Consider the following 18,385-nt stretch of genomic DNA (forward strand, 5'->3'; position numbering starts at 1 on the left):
TTGAAGAGTTAACACCTATTCATCTCAAACTGTTCCAAAAAATAGAAGAGGAAGGAAAAATTTCAAATTCATTCTATGAGGCCAGCATTACCCTGGATAGTAAAACCAGATAAAGACACCACACAAGGGGGATCCCTGGGTGGCGCAGCGGTTTGGCGCCTGCCTTTGGCCCAGGGCGCGATCCTGGAGACCCGGGATCGAATCCCACATCAGGCTCCCGGTGCATGGAGCCTGCTTCTCCCTCCGCCTGTGTCTCTGCCTCTCTCTCTCTCTCTGTGACTATCATAAATAAATTAAAAAAAAAAAAAAAAAGACACCACACAAAAAAAGAGAACTACAGGCCAATAGCTGTAGATTAGATGCAAAAATCCTCACTAAAATACTAGCAAACTGAATCCAACAATACCTAAAAAAAATTCACCTCAATCAAGTGGGATTTATTCCTGGGATGCAAGCATGCCTCAATATTCACAAATCAATCAATGTGATACACCACATCACCAAGAGAAAGGATCACTTCAACAGATTCAGAAAAAGCATTTGACTAAGTATAACAACCATTCTCAATAAAAAACTTCAACGAACTAGGTCTAGAGGGAACATACCTCAACATAATTAAGGCCTTATATGAAAAACCCATAGGGAACATCATACTCAATAGGGAAAAACGGAGCTTTCCTATAAGGTCAGGAAGAGACAATGATGTCCACTCTCACCACTTTTATTCAACATCATACTGGAAGTCATAGGCACAGTAATCAGACAACAAAAAGAAATAAAAAGCATCCAAACTGGTGAGGAAGCAGCTTTCACTACTTGCAGATGACATAATACTTACAGAAAACCGTAAGGATTCCACCAAAAACATACTAGAACTGAATTCAGTAAAGTCACAGGATACAAAATCAATGTACAGAAATTTGTTGCATTTCTATATAATAATGAAACAGCAGAAAAAGTGAAATTAAGAAAACAATCCCATTTACAATTGCACCAAAAATAATACCTAAGAATAAACTTAACCAAAGAGGTGAAACATCTGTATTCTGAAAACTATAAAAAACTGATAAAAGAGGGACACCTGGGTGGCTCAGCAGTTGAGCATTTCCCTTTGGCTCAGGGCATGATCCCAGTCCCAGGATTGAGTCCCACACTGGGCTACCTACATGGAGCCTGCTTCTCCCTGTGCCCATGCCTCTGCCTCTCTCTGTGTGTCTCTCATGAATAAATAAATAAAATCCTTGAAAAAAAATAAAAGAAACTGAAGATATAACAGTTGGCTACACATGGAAGCAATCTACAGATTTAATGCAATCCCTATCAAAATACCAAATTATTTTTCACAGAGCTAGAACAAAAATCCTAAAATCCATAATCCTATGTATGGAACCATAAAAGACCCCAAATAGCAAAAGTAATCTTGAAAATAAGAAACAAAACTAGAGGTATCACAATTCTGACCTTAAGTTATATTACGAAGCTGTAGCAATCATAAAACTATAAAACTATGGTACTGGCACAAAACAAAAAAACAAAAAAAACAAAAACAAAAACGAAACAACACCTAGATAAATGAAACAGAATAGAAAACCCAGAAATTAACCCACAACTATATGGTTAATTAATCTTCAACAAAGCAGGAAAGAATATCCAGTGAGAAAAAAGACCATCTCTTCAACAAATGGTGTTGGGAAAACTAGACAGCTATGTCTAGTTTTCAGCAAAAGAATGAAAACTGGCCCGCTTTTTATACCATAAACAAAAATAAACTCAAAATGGATTAAAGACCTAATGTGAGACCGGAAACCATAAAAAATCCTAGAAGAGAGTACAGGCAGTAATTTCTCTGATATCAACCCCAACAATATTTTGCTAAGGTATGTCTCCTGAGGCAAAGAAAACAAAAGCAAAAATAAATTATTGAGATTACATCATAATAAAAAGCTTGTGTACATCAGAGCAAACAATCAACAAAACTGAAAGGCAATGTAGGGAATGGGAGAAGATATTTGTAAACAACATACCTGATACAGGGTTAGTATCCAAAATATACGAACTCAATACTAAAAAAAGAAAAATCCAATTAAAAAATGGGCAGAAGAGATGAACAGACATTTCTCCAAAGAAGACATACAGATAGCCAATAGACACATGAAAAGATGCTCCATGTCACTCATCATCAGGGAAACAGACATCAATATCACAATAAGATATTATTTCACACCTGTCAGAATGGCTAAAATCAAAACCACAAGTGTTGATGAGGATGTAGAGGAAAAATGAACATTTGTGCTCTGTTGGTGGGAACAGCTAACTATGGAACACAGTATGGAGGTTGTTTAAAAATTTTAAAACAGAATTACCCTATGATCCAGTAATTCTACTACTGTATATTTACCCAAACAAGTCAAAAACATTAATTTGAAAGGATACATGGAACCCTGCATTTACTGCAGCATTATTTACAATAGCCAAATTATAGAAGCAGCCCAAGTGTCCATCAATCAACAAATGGATAAAGAAGAGGTGGTGTGTACACATGTACAGACACACACACAAAGACAAAAAATTACTCAGCCATAAAAAGAATGAAGCTTGCCATTTGCAATAACATGGATGGGATCTGGAGGTTATAATGCTAAGTGAAAGAAGTCAGAGGAAGACAAATTATCGTATGATTTCACTCGTGAAATTTAAGAAAACAAATGAAGAAAAAAAAAGAGGCAAACCAAAAAACAGACTCAACTATAGAGAACAAACTGATGGCTACCAGAAAGAGATGAGTAGGGGGTGGGTGAAATAGCTGATAAATATTAAAGAGTATACTTATCATGATGAGCACTGAATAATGTATAGAAATGCTGAATCACTATATTGTACACCTGAAACTAATATAACACAGTATGTTAACTATACTGGAATTAAAATTTTAAAATGAAAAAAAAAATTCCCTGCAGAACATCCTGCCTATTGTTTTCCTGCTAAAAGATCTCTTGGCATTAGTATCAAGACTCAACAGCACGGTATTGGTGTAATAACAAACTGATCAATGGAACAGAAAGCCCTAAAATAAACCCAGACATACGTGGACAACTGATACTTGACAAAGGCAGTGCAGTAGGAGAAAGGATGGCTTTTTCGACAGCAGTGGTGGAAAAATTAAATATCCACAAGTAAAATGAACTTGGATCCATACCTCATATCACACATGAAAATTAACTCAAAATGGATCATAGATCTAAATGTAAAACTTAAAGCTTGGAAACTTCAAGAGGAAAACATGTTAGGTAAAGATTTCTTAGATACCAAACAAAAGAAAAATTCATAAAAGATAAGTTGGACTTCACTAAAAAAGGAATTGGGGCTCTTTAGAGAAATAACCAAGGCTGGTACAGTAAAAGTAGAAGATAAGCCTAGAAACTATCTGGTTTTCCAGAAAGTTAGAAGTATTCAACAATCAATAGGTGTGTGTCAAAGGACAAGATTTCAACTTGAAGGGGCTTCTACTGCCCAACTTGGAACAATGTGGTTATCAAAATAATGAAAGGAATAGTTTATAATATAAAAAAATTTCACATGCCCACAGTAATAAATGGAAAAGGAAAGTCTCATTCATACAGTACAGTAAGTATCAGCTAATAAGTTGAGAGTGACAGAAAAATCACCATTTTGCAACATCACAATAATAAATGATGAAGGGAAGAATCAGCAGTGGATGCTATCTACAGTTTTTGGGAACAGAACACTGACAGAGACCCAAAGCATCTCACAGGAAGTTATTAATTACAAAGGGGGAAAAGTGGAGAAATCTGGCAGTTCAAACTAGTGATGAAAGCCAAACAGCAATGGGACAAGAGGACATCATGGTTTCCTAATGTAAAGCACTGAAGGGGACACATTACTTTTGCCAAAAATGATGAATAAGGAGAGAAATCAAACATTAAGTTTGAAAAAACAACATTTGACAGAAATAATTATTAACTACCTCAAGGAACTGGGATAACTAGGAGTGGCCAGTAAGAAGCTGAGACAGTGCTCAAGAATATAACAGCAGCAGATGTGATAAATATGACACAAAATAGCCACTACTGCTAAGGCTAGGACAGAGTACCCAAGGAAGAATTTTCCTTTCAGAGCTCAATAATCAGACCTTGTTAGAAAAGATAACAGCCATCACTCACACTTTGGTGCTGTACCAGTGGGATTTGCTGGAAATTCACCCTCTGGAACTTGTCCACAAATCTATTCCATAGTACGTGCTGGCAATCTGTGTCCTGGATTTCCCCCACCATCAAAGGGGGTGAAAAAGCTGCTGTGAAGGACATTATTGTGACAACTGACAAAATTTGAATATAGATCATGTAATTAGATAATAGCACTGTACTAATGTCAAATTCCCTTAATTTAATTATACTGCAGTTATAGGGGATTATCCTTGCATATATCAAAACTCATCAAACAGTACATTTAAATATGTGCAGATTACTGTATGTTAATCTTATCTCAGTAAAGCTAAAAAATAAACAAATAACCTTTTAAAAAAGAGAATCTATGTTTGGGGCTAAGGGTCATGTCTACACTTCTCCCAAATAAGTTAAAAAAAAAAATATATATATATATATATAGGAAGGGCTCATAGGAACAATACTTTTAAAGTTCTTATATGTGGTCTTTACGCTTAAACATCAGTGGGCTGGATGTGTGCCTCAATTCACATTTTTTTTCTATGAAAAATCTTAAAAATCTTTACTCCAGTCTTCCAGATTTAAGTACTAATGCTGGAGAGTCTAATGATAATCTGGCATTCTTTCCACCTAAGTGATGTAGTCTTTTTGTGTAGGTGCCCAAAGTATTTTTTTTTCTTTAAAAGCCCTAGAACACATTTCAGTGGTGGCTGTTGTTTCAATTTTCCTAAGCACATGATGAACCCTTATAATATAGATGTTCATCTTTTAACAGCATTTTGTTTTTTTCCTGTTTCTTTTTTCAGTCCAAGCACTTTTATTAATGTCCATATACTTATGTGCACATGCATATTAGATCTTCTTGTCACTTTATGAATTTCTTTCAGGTCTTTACTTGATTTGTTTTCACTTGTCTTTTTCCATCATTTTTTTCTTTTGTGGTACTTTCTAGAGTGTCTACTCATTCAAGAACTTTCTGGTTTATCTTCATTTCTGAAATATTTCTCATGACATAAAATTACAATACCTTCTAGAAACCTTATTATATAGTTGGATGGCTTTTCCTATACTTTTAAGTTTCCTATTAAGATTTGTAAACAGACTAAGATAGCTTTTCTAGATTCAGAGTTCAAAGGTTTCCTCTTATATTGTTACCACAAAGTATTCAAACTGAAGGTACTTAAGTGTGACCACTTCCTAATACTTTCTGAGATCTGCATCCTGCAGTGCCCCCTCCCACATGTATCTGTGTCTTTTCTCCTCTTTACCCTTAAGTTCCTACTCTCATCAGCTTTTATTTGCAGCAGTTTCTTTTCAGTGTGGGGCTCTGTTCGCTTCCTGAATATTTCTAAGAATCTCAGGAACCAGGCTGTCCTTGCTCCCTCATACTTTCCTGTGGCAAATGATCTCATTTCAGACCCTATTAGAAGTTTGTGGACGACATTTTGAATAGCACTCCCTAAAATACTTTGCTTTTTTTCAGAGAGTGCTGAGTGGCACTGTAAGAAGGCAGACAGGTTATCACTATAAATGTACGATTTCCAGTAGCAAGTGGGCCTCAACAAGATCTGCAGTCATAATACATTTTACTGGGAAATGCAATCCACTTTGCACACACGTAGACAAACCCTGTGTGTGTGTGTGTGTGTGTGTGTGTGTGTGTGTCTGTGTGTATATACCTACTCTTACCTTCTCTCCTGTTCATAACAAAATGTCTCTCTTTCTATTCAAAGTCACCAATCTCTCCATCTATGCCTTGGATCAATCAATCCTGCTTTCTCAGAACACCTCACAAATCCCTTCTTTGGTATATTTGATAGCTCGTTTGACTGAACTCTTCTTTCATATAACAAACGTGCTTAAGCCTTTCCCGTTTACATAACTCCATTTTCTCTCTCCAACTACTGCATAATTCCTTTAAATTTCTCTAGAGTTGTTCTAACTTTCTATCCACATCTCTTTACTTCTACCTATTGTATAACCCCAACAGAGTTTCCCCTACTACTTCTCCATCAAAATATGCTTTGCACGACTGTCATGTTTCTAACACTAAAATGTTTTTGGCCTCTCTTATTTGACCTTGCGTGAATGCGACACTGTGAACCACCACTTTGTTAATACTTTCTTTGCTTGGCTTCCGTGACACTACATTTTCCTGGTTTTCTTCTACCTCTTCTCAGTGTCCTTTCTAGGTTTCCATCCTACACACCCATAACATATCCGGATTCCTAAGGCCTTGTCCTAGGTGATCTCCTCACTCTAATCTCTAGAGTAGAAAAGAAACAGAGGGAGGACAACAGGACACCAAAAAGGAAAGATCAGAGAAATGGAATGGAAGCCTTAATACCAAAAGATGGTGGGGAAATGAGCTGAGGTTAGTAAAAGTAAGTTAAGGCACGTGACACACAAGTCAAGTCTAGAAGATGAGGAACAGAATAAACATAAATCAACATGCACCAGTACAAAAGGCAGATACTAACGTCATGTGCTATAGGCTCTTCTCCTGGTTATCCTTAATGTTGAATACAGTCAAGAGATCCCAGAAAGACTATTCATTCATAAGGAAGATAAAATAAAGGTCTTCCAGTAGTTATAACTACCAATTACTATATATGACATCTTTCTTTTAAATTTATTGGTTTTTTTTTAAGATTTTATTTATTCGTGAGAGACCAACAGAGAGAGAGAGAGAGAGAGAGAGGCAGAGACAAAGGCAGATGGAGAAGCAGGCTCCATGCAGAGAAGCAGGCTCCATGCAGGGAGGCCTGACGTGGGACTGGATCCCGGGTCTCCAGTATAGCTCCCTGGGCCAAAGGTGGCGCTAAACCGCTGAGCCACCCAGGAGTCCCACTTTTAAATTTATTGTAGGCAGCCAGGGTGCTGGCTTTTATTTTTAAAATCTTTTAAAAATAAAAATAAAAATAAATAAATTTATTGTATTGTGACCAGAGTACCTATGGACAACGTGTTTTAGAAGAAATTAGAACAAAGTTCTTTGAAGAATCCTGTATTTTTACAACTTAGAAGAGGATTTGAAAACCATTTTTGAAAGACGAGGTAAACACGGAAAAACACTGAGGCAATTCAGCTGACAGTTATGTTCACATGTTGTTTTAAACACATGCACCTATGTATATATTATGTGCATATACTATAGTACTAGAGTACCCTGTATATAACAAATCACATATACAAGACATTCTGAAAGAACAAAATCAGGGTAAAATATTTTTAAATGTTTCGCTAGTCATGATAGCTTCATACCACTATCCTCTAATGGTCCAAGATGTAATATACATTTAAGGCATAGTTCATCATTAATTCAGAGGATGTCAATTTCAAAGAGGGTTTTTGGTAATTTTGAAACTTTTAGGCACATATTAGATTTGGTTAGAAAATCACTTGTGTTAACCTCACAATAAGAGTGATAAAGAGCCTATGAAGTATCAGTTCTACCACTCTAATGCTGTTAGCTTACAAATTAGTATTATCTTTATCATAGCTAAAAAAAATGAGACTTCAAAGATTCAAATAATTTAGGGCTGGTTGGAAAATCGTGACTCCATCAACTCCATATACCTGATTAAAAAAAAAAAAAAAAAAACCAATGGAACAGCAACAATTACAGCTTTCCATAGAATAGAGATCTTGCTTGGCTAATCTACCACTGACTGCATATTCAGGTGCCAGGAAATGACAAGTATCTATCCCTCTACATAACACTAAAGAAGTCATCAGATATGAAGAGCCCTGAGGAGCTTTCCATATTTTCCTAAACTTGGGAGGAGCTATTAGCATCCAACCTTGATGACAGACTTAAAACAACTCTCTATGCTATTAATTGGAGTTAGGGATCACTTTTTATCATTATTACAAATAACCCACAACCTATAACTTAGGGACTCTCCAGGCTGCTGAAACTGAGGGGCTTTCATGAGTGGCTTCCATATGGGAAGCCCTAGGAACTGAGATCCCAGGGTTTTATGTCTGGGTCCTGATAATGGCCTACCATGATCTTCAAATTTTCAGTCATTTTGGTTAAAAACAGAGTCTACAACCCATAAGCCAACTTATCCAAGAACATGTAAATTGTATTACAATACGTATGTATGTGTATGCACAAGCAAGCTAGGGGTGGATTGGAGGGGGGAGTGTCACAATAGGGTCTGCAGTATAGAAATCCTATTACTTCCCTGGCAGCTGTGTAGTTTGACAGGTTGTGCAGCACAAGGGACTACTTAATTTAAGAGGGCAAATGGGGATTAATATGCATTCCACTTCCTAAGGCATGTAATCCTTGGTACTACAGGTGATAAGTGAATACATATTCCTAACTCAGACAAAGTAACTTTTAGACTTACAGCAGCCTCAATTCCCCCACTCTTAGAATGTTTTGTATACTATATGTGAAATGCAGCCATTTGACATGCTTATTAATGACAATCTACTTATCAAAGTACTTTAACTTAAATTCTAATGTTTTCCCCTCAACTCAATAAATTATGTTACCTCGTAATATGGGACACATATATCCCATTTTGGAGACTACTGGTCTACTATGTACTTGAAAATGCAGGAGTAAATTTGAAAAAGGGGTCAAGGTTTTAGGAAGAAATGTAGGGCTCATGCAAGTAGGTTGATAGTTTAACTTGGTGAGTTCTCTAAGAAAAATCAGACAAAAATCAAGAGATCTGGGACACCTGGGTGGCTCAGCAGTTGAGCGTCTGCCTTTGGCGCAGGGTGTGATCCTGGAGTCCCAGGATTGAGTCCCACATTGGGCTCCCCACCAGGAGCCTGCTTCTCCCTCTGCCTGTGTCTCTGCCTCTTTCTGTGTCTCTTGTGAATGAATAAATAAAATCTTAAAAAAAAAAAATCTAGAGATCTAAGAACCAAATTACCCACATGTGAGCATATTAAAAAGGTGCAAAGCAGTGTAATAATAGTAATTGACATCAACTTTCTACCAGGACAGAGTAACCAGTACCAAGACAAGTTTGCCTGTTATGTACAACTATATGTAACGGGGATAGATATATGAGGCAACTATCTTTGGGCATCGAACAACAGGCAATGAGGACTGTGATTCCCTGAAGAAAAAAAGGGAAATTCAGGAGGTAAACCCTAATAGGTCTTGATTCTCTACCTGGGGACTATCTCTCAGCCACAATTCAGGGAACTAGAGCTTAAGTAGAAAACAGCTTAAAAAGCCAGAGAATTTGGGGCTTGAAGCAAATTAAGCACTGGAGAGAAGAGAGCTTCAAAGAGTGAGGGTGCCAGTAGTCTCTCTAGGGCTTCTCCAAGGCCTTCGCTGAAGGCTAACATGCAGATGCACAGCAAGACTTTGGGATGCTTACCAGAGAACAGCTGCTAAGGGATGGAGAAAAGCAAAGATACTAGAGGCCCAGCAGGAAGAAAGAGAAAACAAATTTTTAAGAAGTAGTCTTAAACTCGACCATACTAATAATTACTTAACATTTAAATGAATTAAACCATTAAAAGCAAAAATTTACAGGTTGGATAAAAAAGCAAGACACCACTATTCACTATCTACAAGAGACCTATTTTAAATAGAAAGGTTAAAAGTAAAAGAATGGAAAAAATATACCATTCAAGTAGAGGTAAGAAGACTGGTGTAGCTGTATTAATGTAAAAACAATGCAGACTTCATGAAACAGTAGTACAAGAGATAAACAACATTTCATAGTGTTAAAAAGGGCAGGCAATTAATCAATAATATAAAGCTTCAAAATATCTGTAGCAAAAACTAACCAGGAGTAAAGGAATAAAAAGGTAAGTCAACAATCATGAAGATTTTAACATTCTTCTCTCTGTAAGTGATAGAACGAGTAGACCAAAAAAAAAAGAAAAAGAAAACCAAACCAATAAAATAAACATTTTTACAACACTATCAACCAACTTCACCTAACATTTACAGAATACTACACGGAACAACTGTAGATAGAATTTAATTTCTTTTTAAATACACATAAATGGTCACCAAGATAGACAATATGTTAGGACATAAAATGTCTCAAAAACTTTGAAAGATCTACGTCTTGGCTCAGGAAGTGATCCCAGGATCCTGGGATCAGGTCCCACATTGGGCTCCCTGCATGGAGCTTGCTTCTCTCTCTGCCTTAGTCTGTCTCTCTCATGAATAAATAAATAATTACTCTAAGGAAAAAAAAAATTATGTCTTACAGTTTTTTCTTTTTTTTACTACAATGGAATAAGCTATCCAGAAAATCCCCATGTATCTTTAATACATTTCTAAGCAACCCAAAAGAAATCACAAGAAAAAAATTTAAAATATTTTAATAGAATGTTAATTAAAACAATTTATTTGAGGTGGCAACATATGCTTAGCGAGAAAATTATACCTTTATAAAAAGCAGAGACAAACAATAAATAAAATTAACAAAGCCAAAAGTTAGTTGGTAAGCCCTCAAAAATAGCAAGAAAAAGAATACACATTACAAATAGAAACAAAAGAGGTCTGGGACATTGCTCAGGCCCTGAAAACATTAAAAGGGTTTGGGGAATACTGTGAACAAACATATACTAAAAATGTACCAATTAGATGAAACAGAAAATTTTCTTCAAACAATTTACCAAAATGGATTCATGAAGAAATACAAAATTTGAATCGCCCTGTATCAAGACACTGAATCCCTAATCAAAAATCTTCTCATAAAGAAAACTCTAAGCACAGATGAATTCACCGAATTCTGTCAAATATTTAAAGAACTAATACTAATTTTACAAAACGTCTTTCAGAAAATTAGATGGAACACTACACATTTGAGGCCAGTTTTACCTTGATACTAAAATCAGATAAAGATATGAGAAAACCATCACCAATATTCCTCATAAACATAAAAAAGTCCTCAAAATATTAGCAAATCAAGTCCAGAAATACACATAAAGGTGACCAAGTAGAGCATATCCTCAGAATGCAAGATAAGTTTAACATCTAAAAGTCAACATAATTTACCACATTAAGAGAAAAAAGGAGAAAACCCACACGATCATTTTAATAGGTACAGAAAATGCATTTGACAAAATTCATCATCCAAAACGATTAAAATACCCAGCAGAGTAGGAATAGAAAAGATCTTAATTTTGATAATGGGCATCTGTAAAAAGCTCATAGATCTAACATATAAATGGTGAGCAACTAACATCATCTTCCTAAGATTAAGAATAAGGCAAGAATGCCATCTCACATTTAATAGTGAAATTAAACTTCTACTCAATATTGTACTGGAGGTCCTACCTAGCACAGTAAGGGGAAAAAAATGACAATTAGGAATTGAAAGAAAAGTTAAAACTACCTACCTGTAAGCAATAGGACAGTCTACATAGAAAATCTTAAGGAATACACAAAAAACTACTAAGATTTAATCACTGAATTTAGCAAGATAATGGGATACAATCAATATACAAGAGTTGATTGTATTTCAACTAGCAACAGTTGGAAATGATATTTTTAAAAACGCCAATATCATTAAGCAACATTATCATAAAATAGTTTGGAATATAAACTTCACAAATATTGTACAAGACTAATATGATAAAATAGTAATGAGAGATATTAAAGATCTAAATAAACAGGAAATAAGAGGTTTATAGGTAGGAATAGTCAATATTGTTAAATCATTCTCCCCAAAGTGGTATCTGGATTTAATGCAATTCCTATCAAAATCATAGCAGACTTTCAAGTAGAGATTAACAAGCTGATTCTAAAATTTATGAAGAATTGCAAATGACTTCAAAGAACAAAACAATTTTGAAAAAGAACAAAACTGTCCAATTCAAAATTTACTTTAAAAGCTACAGCAATACAAAAACACTTTATTACTGAATAGATCAACAGAACAGAAAAGTATAAAAATAAAAATTTATGTTCAACTAATTTTTTTTTACAAAAATGCCAAAGTGATATAAGGGAAAGTACTCTCTTCAATAAGCAGTACTTTAACATATGGTTGAAAACATGAACCTCAACCCTTATACAAACTTGCTCAAAATAGATTACAGATCTAAATACAATGACTAAAACTATAAAAATACTGAAAAGACAAAATCTTGGTAAACTTGGGGTAGGCAAAGAACTATTAGAACACAAAAATTAGGGGGATCCCTGGGTGGCTCAGCAGTTTAGCGCCTGCCTTCGGCCCAGGGTGTGATCCTGGAGTCCCGGGATCAAGTCCCACAACGGGCTTCCTGCATGGAGCCCGCTTCTCCCTCTGCCTGTGTCTCTGCCTCTCTCTGTGTCTCTCATGAATAAATAAATATTTAAACACACACACACACACACACACACACACACACACACACACACACACACACGAGGATCCCTGGGTAGCTCAGCGGTTCAGCGCCTGCCTTTGGCCCAGGGCGTGATCCTGGGGGTTCGGGATTGAGTCCCACATCTGGCTCCCTGCATGGAGCCTGCTTCTTCCTCTGCCTGTGTCTCTGCCTGCCTCTCTCTCTCTCTCTCTCTCTTTCATGAATGAATAAATTTTAAAAATCTTAAAAAAAAAACACACAAAAATTACTAAGTATAAAAGAAAAAATGGATAAATCAGACAATCAAAAATTAAAACTTCAGCTCTTCAAAAGACACCATTAAGAAAATGAACAGGCAAGCTATAGGAGTTAAATATGTATAAAACTATACCTAGCAAAGGACCAAGATATAGAACGTATATAAAGAGTATTTACTTATCAATAATGTAACCAATTACTTAAGTTTAAAAATCTGCAAAAGACAAACTGAAATTATACCAAAAAGCTGTAATAGCTAATAAGCACAAGAAAAGACTCTCATCATTATTCATTGGGGAAATGAAAATTAAAACCATGAGACTCCCCTTTGCACATCCTAGAATGACTAAAATTAAAGACTAACGACACCCAAACTGGCAAAGATATGAAACTGGAACTCTCATACATTGCTGGATGGAATGCAAAATAGTACAACCAGTATAAATATACATTTATGACGCAAAGAAAAAATTCCAATTTTTAGTATTTACCCAAGGAAATGATAACATACTATATAAACACTTGTCTACAAATATTTGTAACAGTTTTATTCCTAATAGCCACAAATTGAAAACAACAGTATGATTTCCATTAACAAGGTGAATATTGTATATAGAACTGTTTGTATATAAAACTGGTAGACAATATGGATCAATCTTAAATACTATTAATTCTTTGACATTGTATCTTGTACTCACAAGGTGATTTACACTTCTCACCAAGAACCCAAAGCAATCAAATCCCAAAATCGACAGTTACATTTTACAGACTGCCAGTTAGTAAAGAAGTCTAAAAAAAATTGATGGGTTCTTATTTTTTACTCTTCCCTGGATAAATAATGTGACCCTTTTCAAGGGTATGCTCAGTACTCTTTTAAAAACAGCTTAGAGTTTGCTACTCTTTTGCTGAATACACTACAAAATATTGTACAATGTTGTACCATTTCTCCAAGATCAGTTTGTTTTCTGACTTCAGGTACCTATAATGTACCTAAAGAAAATCTGTTTTCTACGTCCTTCCCTCTTTCCTGGATATAACTGCACACTAAGAAAATGGCAGTCATACCTGAGGTAGCTCATCCAACTTTAGCATGTGGTCACTCATCCTCATTCCTTCCAACTGGCAGGCAGCCTTATCAAAGGACAGTTTTGACCCATGTTCTCAATGGGGTCTTGGCAGTTAATTGTATCTGAGCATTTATAAATTATAATACGTTCTTTTTCATTATAAATGAGCTTTATTTCTTTTGCATAAAAACATATTTTAGAAGATTTTCTATGAATTCCAATTAGGGTAACAGAGAACACTAAAAATGGTTTATAGAAATATCAGGTTTGATAATGCTGAAAACTATTATTCTATACCCTGAATTTTGGTCTTAATTTCCTAAGGAATCCTCCTATGATCAATTTTGTTTTGGAATATAACATGGCTTGAGCTAATGAAACACTAGAATTTAATATTATACTCTAGAATTCTAAAACTATGCCAAGTTGGGCTCTCTGGAGGGCTAGGCCTAGAAATCTAATTTTTTTTAAGATTATATTTCTTTATTTGAGAGAGAGAATGAGCAGGGAGGAGAGGCAGAGGGAGAGGGAAAAGTAGGCTCCCTGCTCAGAAGGGAGCCTGCCTTTGGGACTCCGGATCCTGGGATCCCAGGATTGTGAGATAACAACCTGAGCGGAAGGCAGACAACACTTAACCAAATGAGTCATTCAGATACCCCCAAAAATCTAATACGTATACCAGTGCCTCTAGTAGAGCTAAAATTTGAAAACCACTATCTAAAAGGGACAAGTATAACTGCAACATGATTGTGGCCTCAACAAAACTTGTTTTGTTTGGCCTAAAGAATGGGCCTGTGTGCGTGTGTGTGTGTGTGTGTGTGTGTGTGTTTTAATTTACTTGCCATTATCTAATACTAGAGAAAGCTCACACAAAAATCCGGGCTTCAGACTTCTGGTTAAAAGAAATACTATATACATATGTATATGTGTGTGTGTGTGTATATATATATATATATATCCTTCAATATAGAGGAGTATATATATATGTATACATATATATATATGTATATATATATCCTTCAATACTGGCCCTCTCTGAGGGCACCTGGGTGGCTCAGCGATTGAGCATCTGCCTTTGGCTCAAGTCATGATCCAGGTCCTGGGATAGAGTCCCACATCTGGCTCCCTGCAGGGAGCCTGCTTCTCCCTCTGCCTGTGTCTCTGCCTCTCTGTTTCTCTCATGAATAAATAAATAAAATCTTAAAAAAAAAAAAAATACCGGCCCTCTCTTCTCTTACATGACAATCTGCAAGAGCTGAGTTTGCTGCCCGTCTCCCTTTCACTCCTCACCTCCAACTCATAGTTCTCCAACTCATATAACTAGCTTAGCTCCTGTAGGGATTATATAGTTTGATCCATGATGACTGTACCCACAAGTTCATTAGGAGAATGAAGAACAGAGATGGTGAAATGAACCCTATTTATTTATGAAATGTGCTGGCTAAAGTTTTATCTCAGCTAGTATTAGAGTAAGTTCACAAGGAGAGGGAGGAAGAACAAGTTAATAAGATTCAGGATAGGTAGTATTTTTAATTTATAGAAAATGACCCTCTTTTTTAACAGTGTTTTTAAAGAATCATTTGTTTGAGACTGTCTTTCTCAGTATAAAAACAAAACCATTACCTTCCAATTTATATGCTTTCTTGAACTCTTGCTGGTAATACAAACACCAAGATAAAATATATTTAGACTAGAATCGCATAGAACATTTTGAGAAATCTGGAACTTAAAACCTGTCTCAGAGTTTAGTTTCAGAGCATTTATTCCCCCTGTTCTCATTCATTCAAGTCTGAATGTCATGGCCAGGCACACGATAAACCTTAATTCTAGAATTATGCAAAATTCAGATCCTGATTGGCTACTAGCCAATTTAACCAATTAAAATGCAAATAAAAGAGACCTTAGACTGTGTCTAAACATTAAGAACTAGGATTTGTTTCACTTGTACTGAATTTCCAACAGGTGGGCCACATGAGAGAAAACAAGAGTGAAAGATCTGAGACTTCAGCCTATTTGCAGGCTAGCTTACCATGGTAGAAGGCAGACTCATGGCTGAGAGACCAGGGACGTTTATTAGCTACTCACAATAATAACGTAGGCCAAAGCTAGCATAAACCGAAGCATCAACATTTTTGCTCTCCTTCCCGGAACCCCAGTTCCCACCAGGCAAGGTCAAAGGGCCAGCTGACACCTGCACAGGCAATGGATTGTGTTACACCAGAAGAAACCTAAGCTTAGAGCACCCCAATCTTGTATCGTGGGTACTAAGCACGCCTGTCTTTAACTCCGGGGGACACCACACTGGACCACACGCAGGCCTGCTCTTTGCTCCGGTGGAAGACACTATCTCTATCTTCCAAGGCTGATCCTTATACAAACATCTTTCAAAAGCAGAAACAAAGGGCAGTCACAGTACCTCCCTGGCACAACCTGCAGAAACTGAGAGACCGCTGGAAAACTGGCTCCCTAGGCCAGATACTGTTCCAAACACAGAACCAAATGAAGAGTCTAACACTACTGTCTATCTATAGCACCAATTTCATATACCCCTTAACATAAGCTCAATTACTTAATTAGCATTTTATCTCAAACTTCATCAACCAGACCCTCTGAAAGTATCCATCAAAAACGAATCATTCCCGTTTCTAATTACCTTCTACTTTTAAAAAGGAGGTGCTCCCGTATTGGCAAAGTCACAATTTACAATCCTCATTCTCCTAGGATGATTACTGCGCTTACTTGGACTTTTTAAAGGTCTCAAACCTGTTAAGGCTCGCAATGGGAACTACCTGTCAAAAGTCTCATTGCCCAGTAACAAATGCACCACCAAAGAGAACAGCAACTTCCACATCATCCAGCCGTCGTCTACAAAATACAAGAAAATCCTGCGCCCCCCCCCCAAAACAATCACTCCCTTCTATTTCTCTTTACCCTTTACCGTAGCGAAAGAAAACCTTCCAATGCAAACACACACACACACACACACACACACGCACACACAACCAAAATACCGTCTCTTGGTTCTTTGTCCCGAGCGGAAGGGAGAGAAATCGGGGAACGCGTTAGAGCCCGAAACCTCCGTGCAGGACAGAAAACAGCATCCGGATCTGCACACGCCTCCCCGCAGAAGAGTCCCCGTCGCTCCGTCCTCACCCACCGCCCACCACCCCCGGCTCCAATAACGTGGGTCCGAACCGGGTGATTCGGGCCGTGCGGACCCGGGACGAAGCTCCGGGGGAGGCAGAGGGCGGAGCAGGTAACCGGATGCAGCGGGCCGAGCAGCCGCGAGCTACACAGCGCAGCCCGCTCCGGCCGAGGTTTTCCAAAGTGCGGGGCGCGCTCCTCCAGCCCCGGAGGAGAACGCGGAGCCGCCGCCGCCAAGTCCTCGGCGCCCGGGGAAGTTGCTCGCGGGGCGCGCGGCCGGCAGCACAGCGCGCGGGCCCTCCCTGTCGCCGCCGCCGCCGCCACGGACCCTCCTCCTCGCCCCTCCCCCGCCGCGCACCCCCGGCGGCGGCGACGTGACAGCGGGTCGCGCCGCACCAGGGCGCTCGCCTCCTCCCCCCGGAGGGGGGGCCGCTCCTCAGGCTCCTCAGGCTCCTCAGGCTCCCCTCCCCCCGCGCGCCCACCTTGGCCGCCTCTCACCTTGGGTGGCGAACGGCGAAGAGCCGCTGACCGGCGAGCCGGGGGCGGGGACGGGCGGCGGGGTCTCGGCCGAGCCCAGCATGGGCGCGGGCAGCATGAGGTAGCGCTGGGGCGCGGGCAGGCAGCGCTGGCAGAAGGAGTGCAGGCAGGGCAGCAGCTTGGGCGCCCGGCTCTGGATGTTCTGGTGGCACACGGCGCAAGTGTCCAACAGGTTGAGCCGGGCCGCCTCGCCTCCCCGCTCCGAGTCGGGGCCCTGCCGACTCTCGGCCTCGTTCTCCCCGCTCGGCGCCGCCAGGGGCCCCCCGGCGGCCGCCGCCGAAGCCGCCGAAGCCGCCGCCGCCGTCGCCGCCTTCTCCACAGCCACCTCCATTGTCCTGCCCCCGCCGCCGCCGCCGCCGCCGCCGCCGCCGCCGCCGCCGCCGAAGGGGGAGCACGGTCCCCGCCTGCCGCCACCCCCGACGACCTCCTCCTCCGCCTCCTTCTCCGCCTCCGCCTCCTCCTCACAGGCCGTTAGGATGACCCGCGGGAGACGGAGGGACGGAGGGCGGGCCGGGCCGAGGAAGCCTCCTCAGGCCCCGGGGATCCGCCTCCCGGTGGCGCGGCCGGAAGAAGGGGATCTGTCAGCGGGAACCGTTCCTCGCACCGGGAAGGCTGCGCCCCGTCCGCCTCGCCAACCGCCTCGGCGCTCGTCGAAGGCGCCCAGCCCGCCCTCGCCTCCCCGTCTTTCTCTCCGGGCCCCCCCACCCCGCCGGCGCCGGCCCACCTCAGGCCCCGCCCCCGCCCTCCCTCTCCCAGCAACTGAGGCGACGGCGAGGAGCGCGCCGCCCAATGGCCGCCGCGCCTGGCCAGGGGGCGGGGCCTGCCCAAGCCCGCGAGGCTCCGCCGGCCGCGGCGGGAGGCTGGGAGGTGGGAAGGCGCTTGCCCGGCCCCGCCCCCTCCGCA

At 39.8% G+C, this 18,385-nt stretch overlaps 1 protein-coding gene across 2 annotated transcripts in view; it reads right to left on the minus strand.

Annotated features, from left to right (window-relative positions):
- The window catches only part of TRIM24 (tripartite motif containing 24), a 98,275-nt gene extending 80,103 nt beyond the window's left edge, over window positions 1-18,172 (minus strand). The window contains exon 1 of one of the 2 annotated variants that reach the window (XM_072762920.1): window positions 17,444-18,172. In XM_072762920.1, coding sequence (XP_072619021.1) covers window positions 17,444-17,813 — 370 coding nt within the window. In that variant the 5' untranslated portion in view covers window positions 17,814-18,172. The remainder of the gene's footprint in view (window positions 1-17,443) is intronic. The other variant, XM_072762921.1, reaches the window with a different exon arrangement.
- Window positions 18,173-18,385: the final 213 nt, after the last annotated feature.

The sequence above is a fragment of the Vulpes vulpes genome, chromosome 7, assembly GCF_048418805.1.
Source record: "Vulpes vulpes isolate BD-2025 chromosome 7, VulVul3, whole genome shotgun sequence".
Lineage (NCBI taxonomy): Eukaryota > Metazoa > Chordata > Mammalia > Carnivora > Canidae > Vulpes > Vulpes vulpes.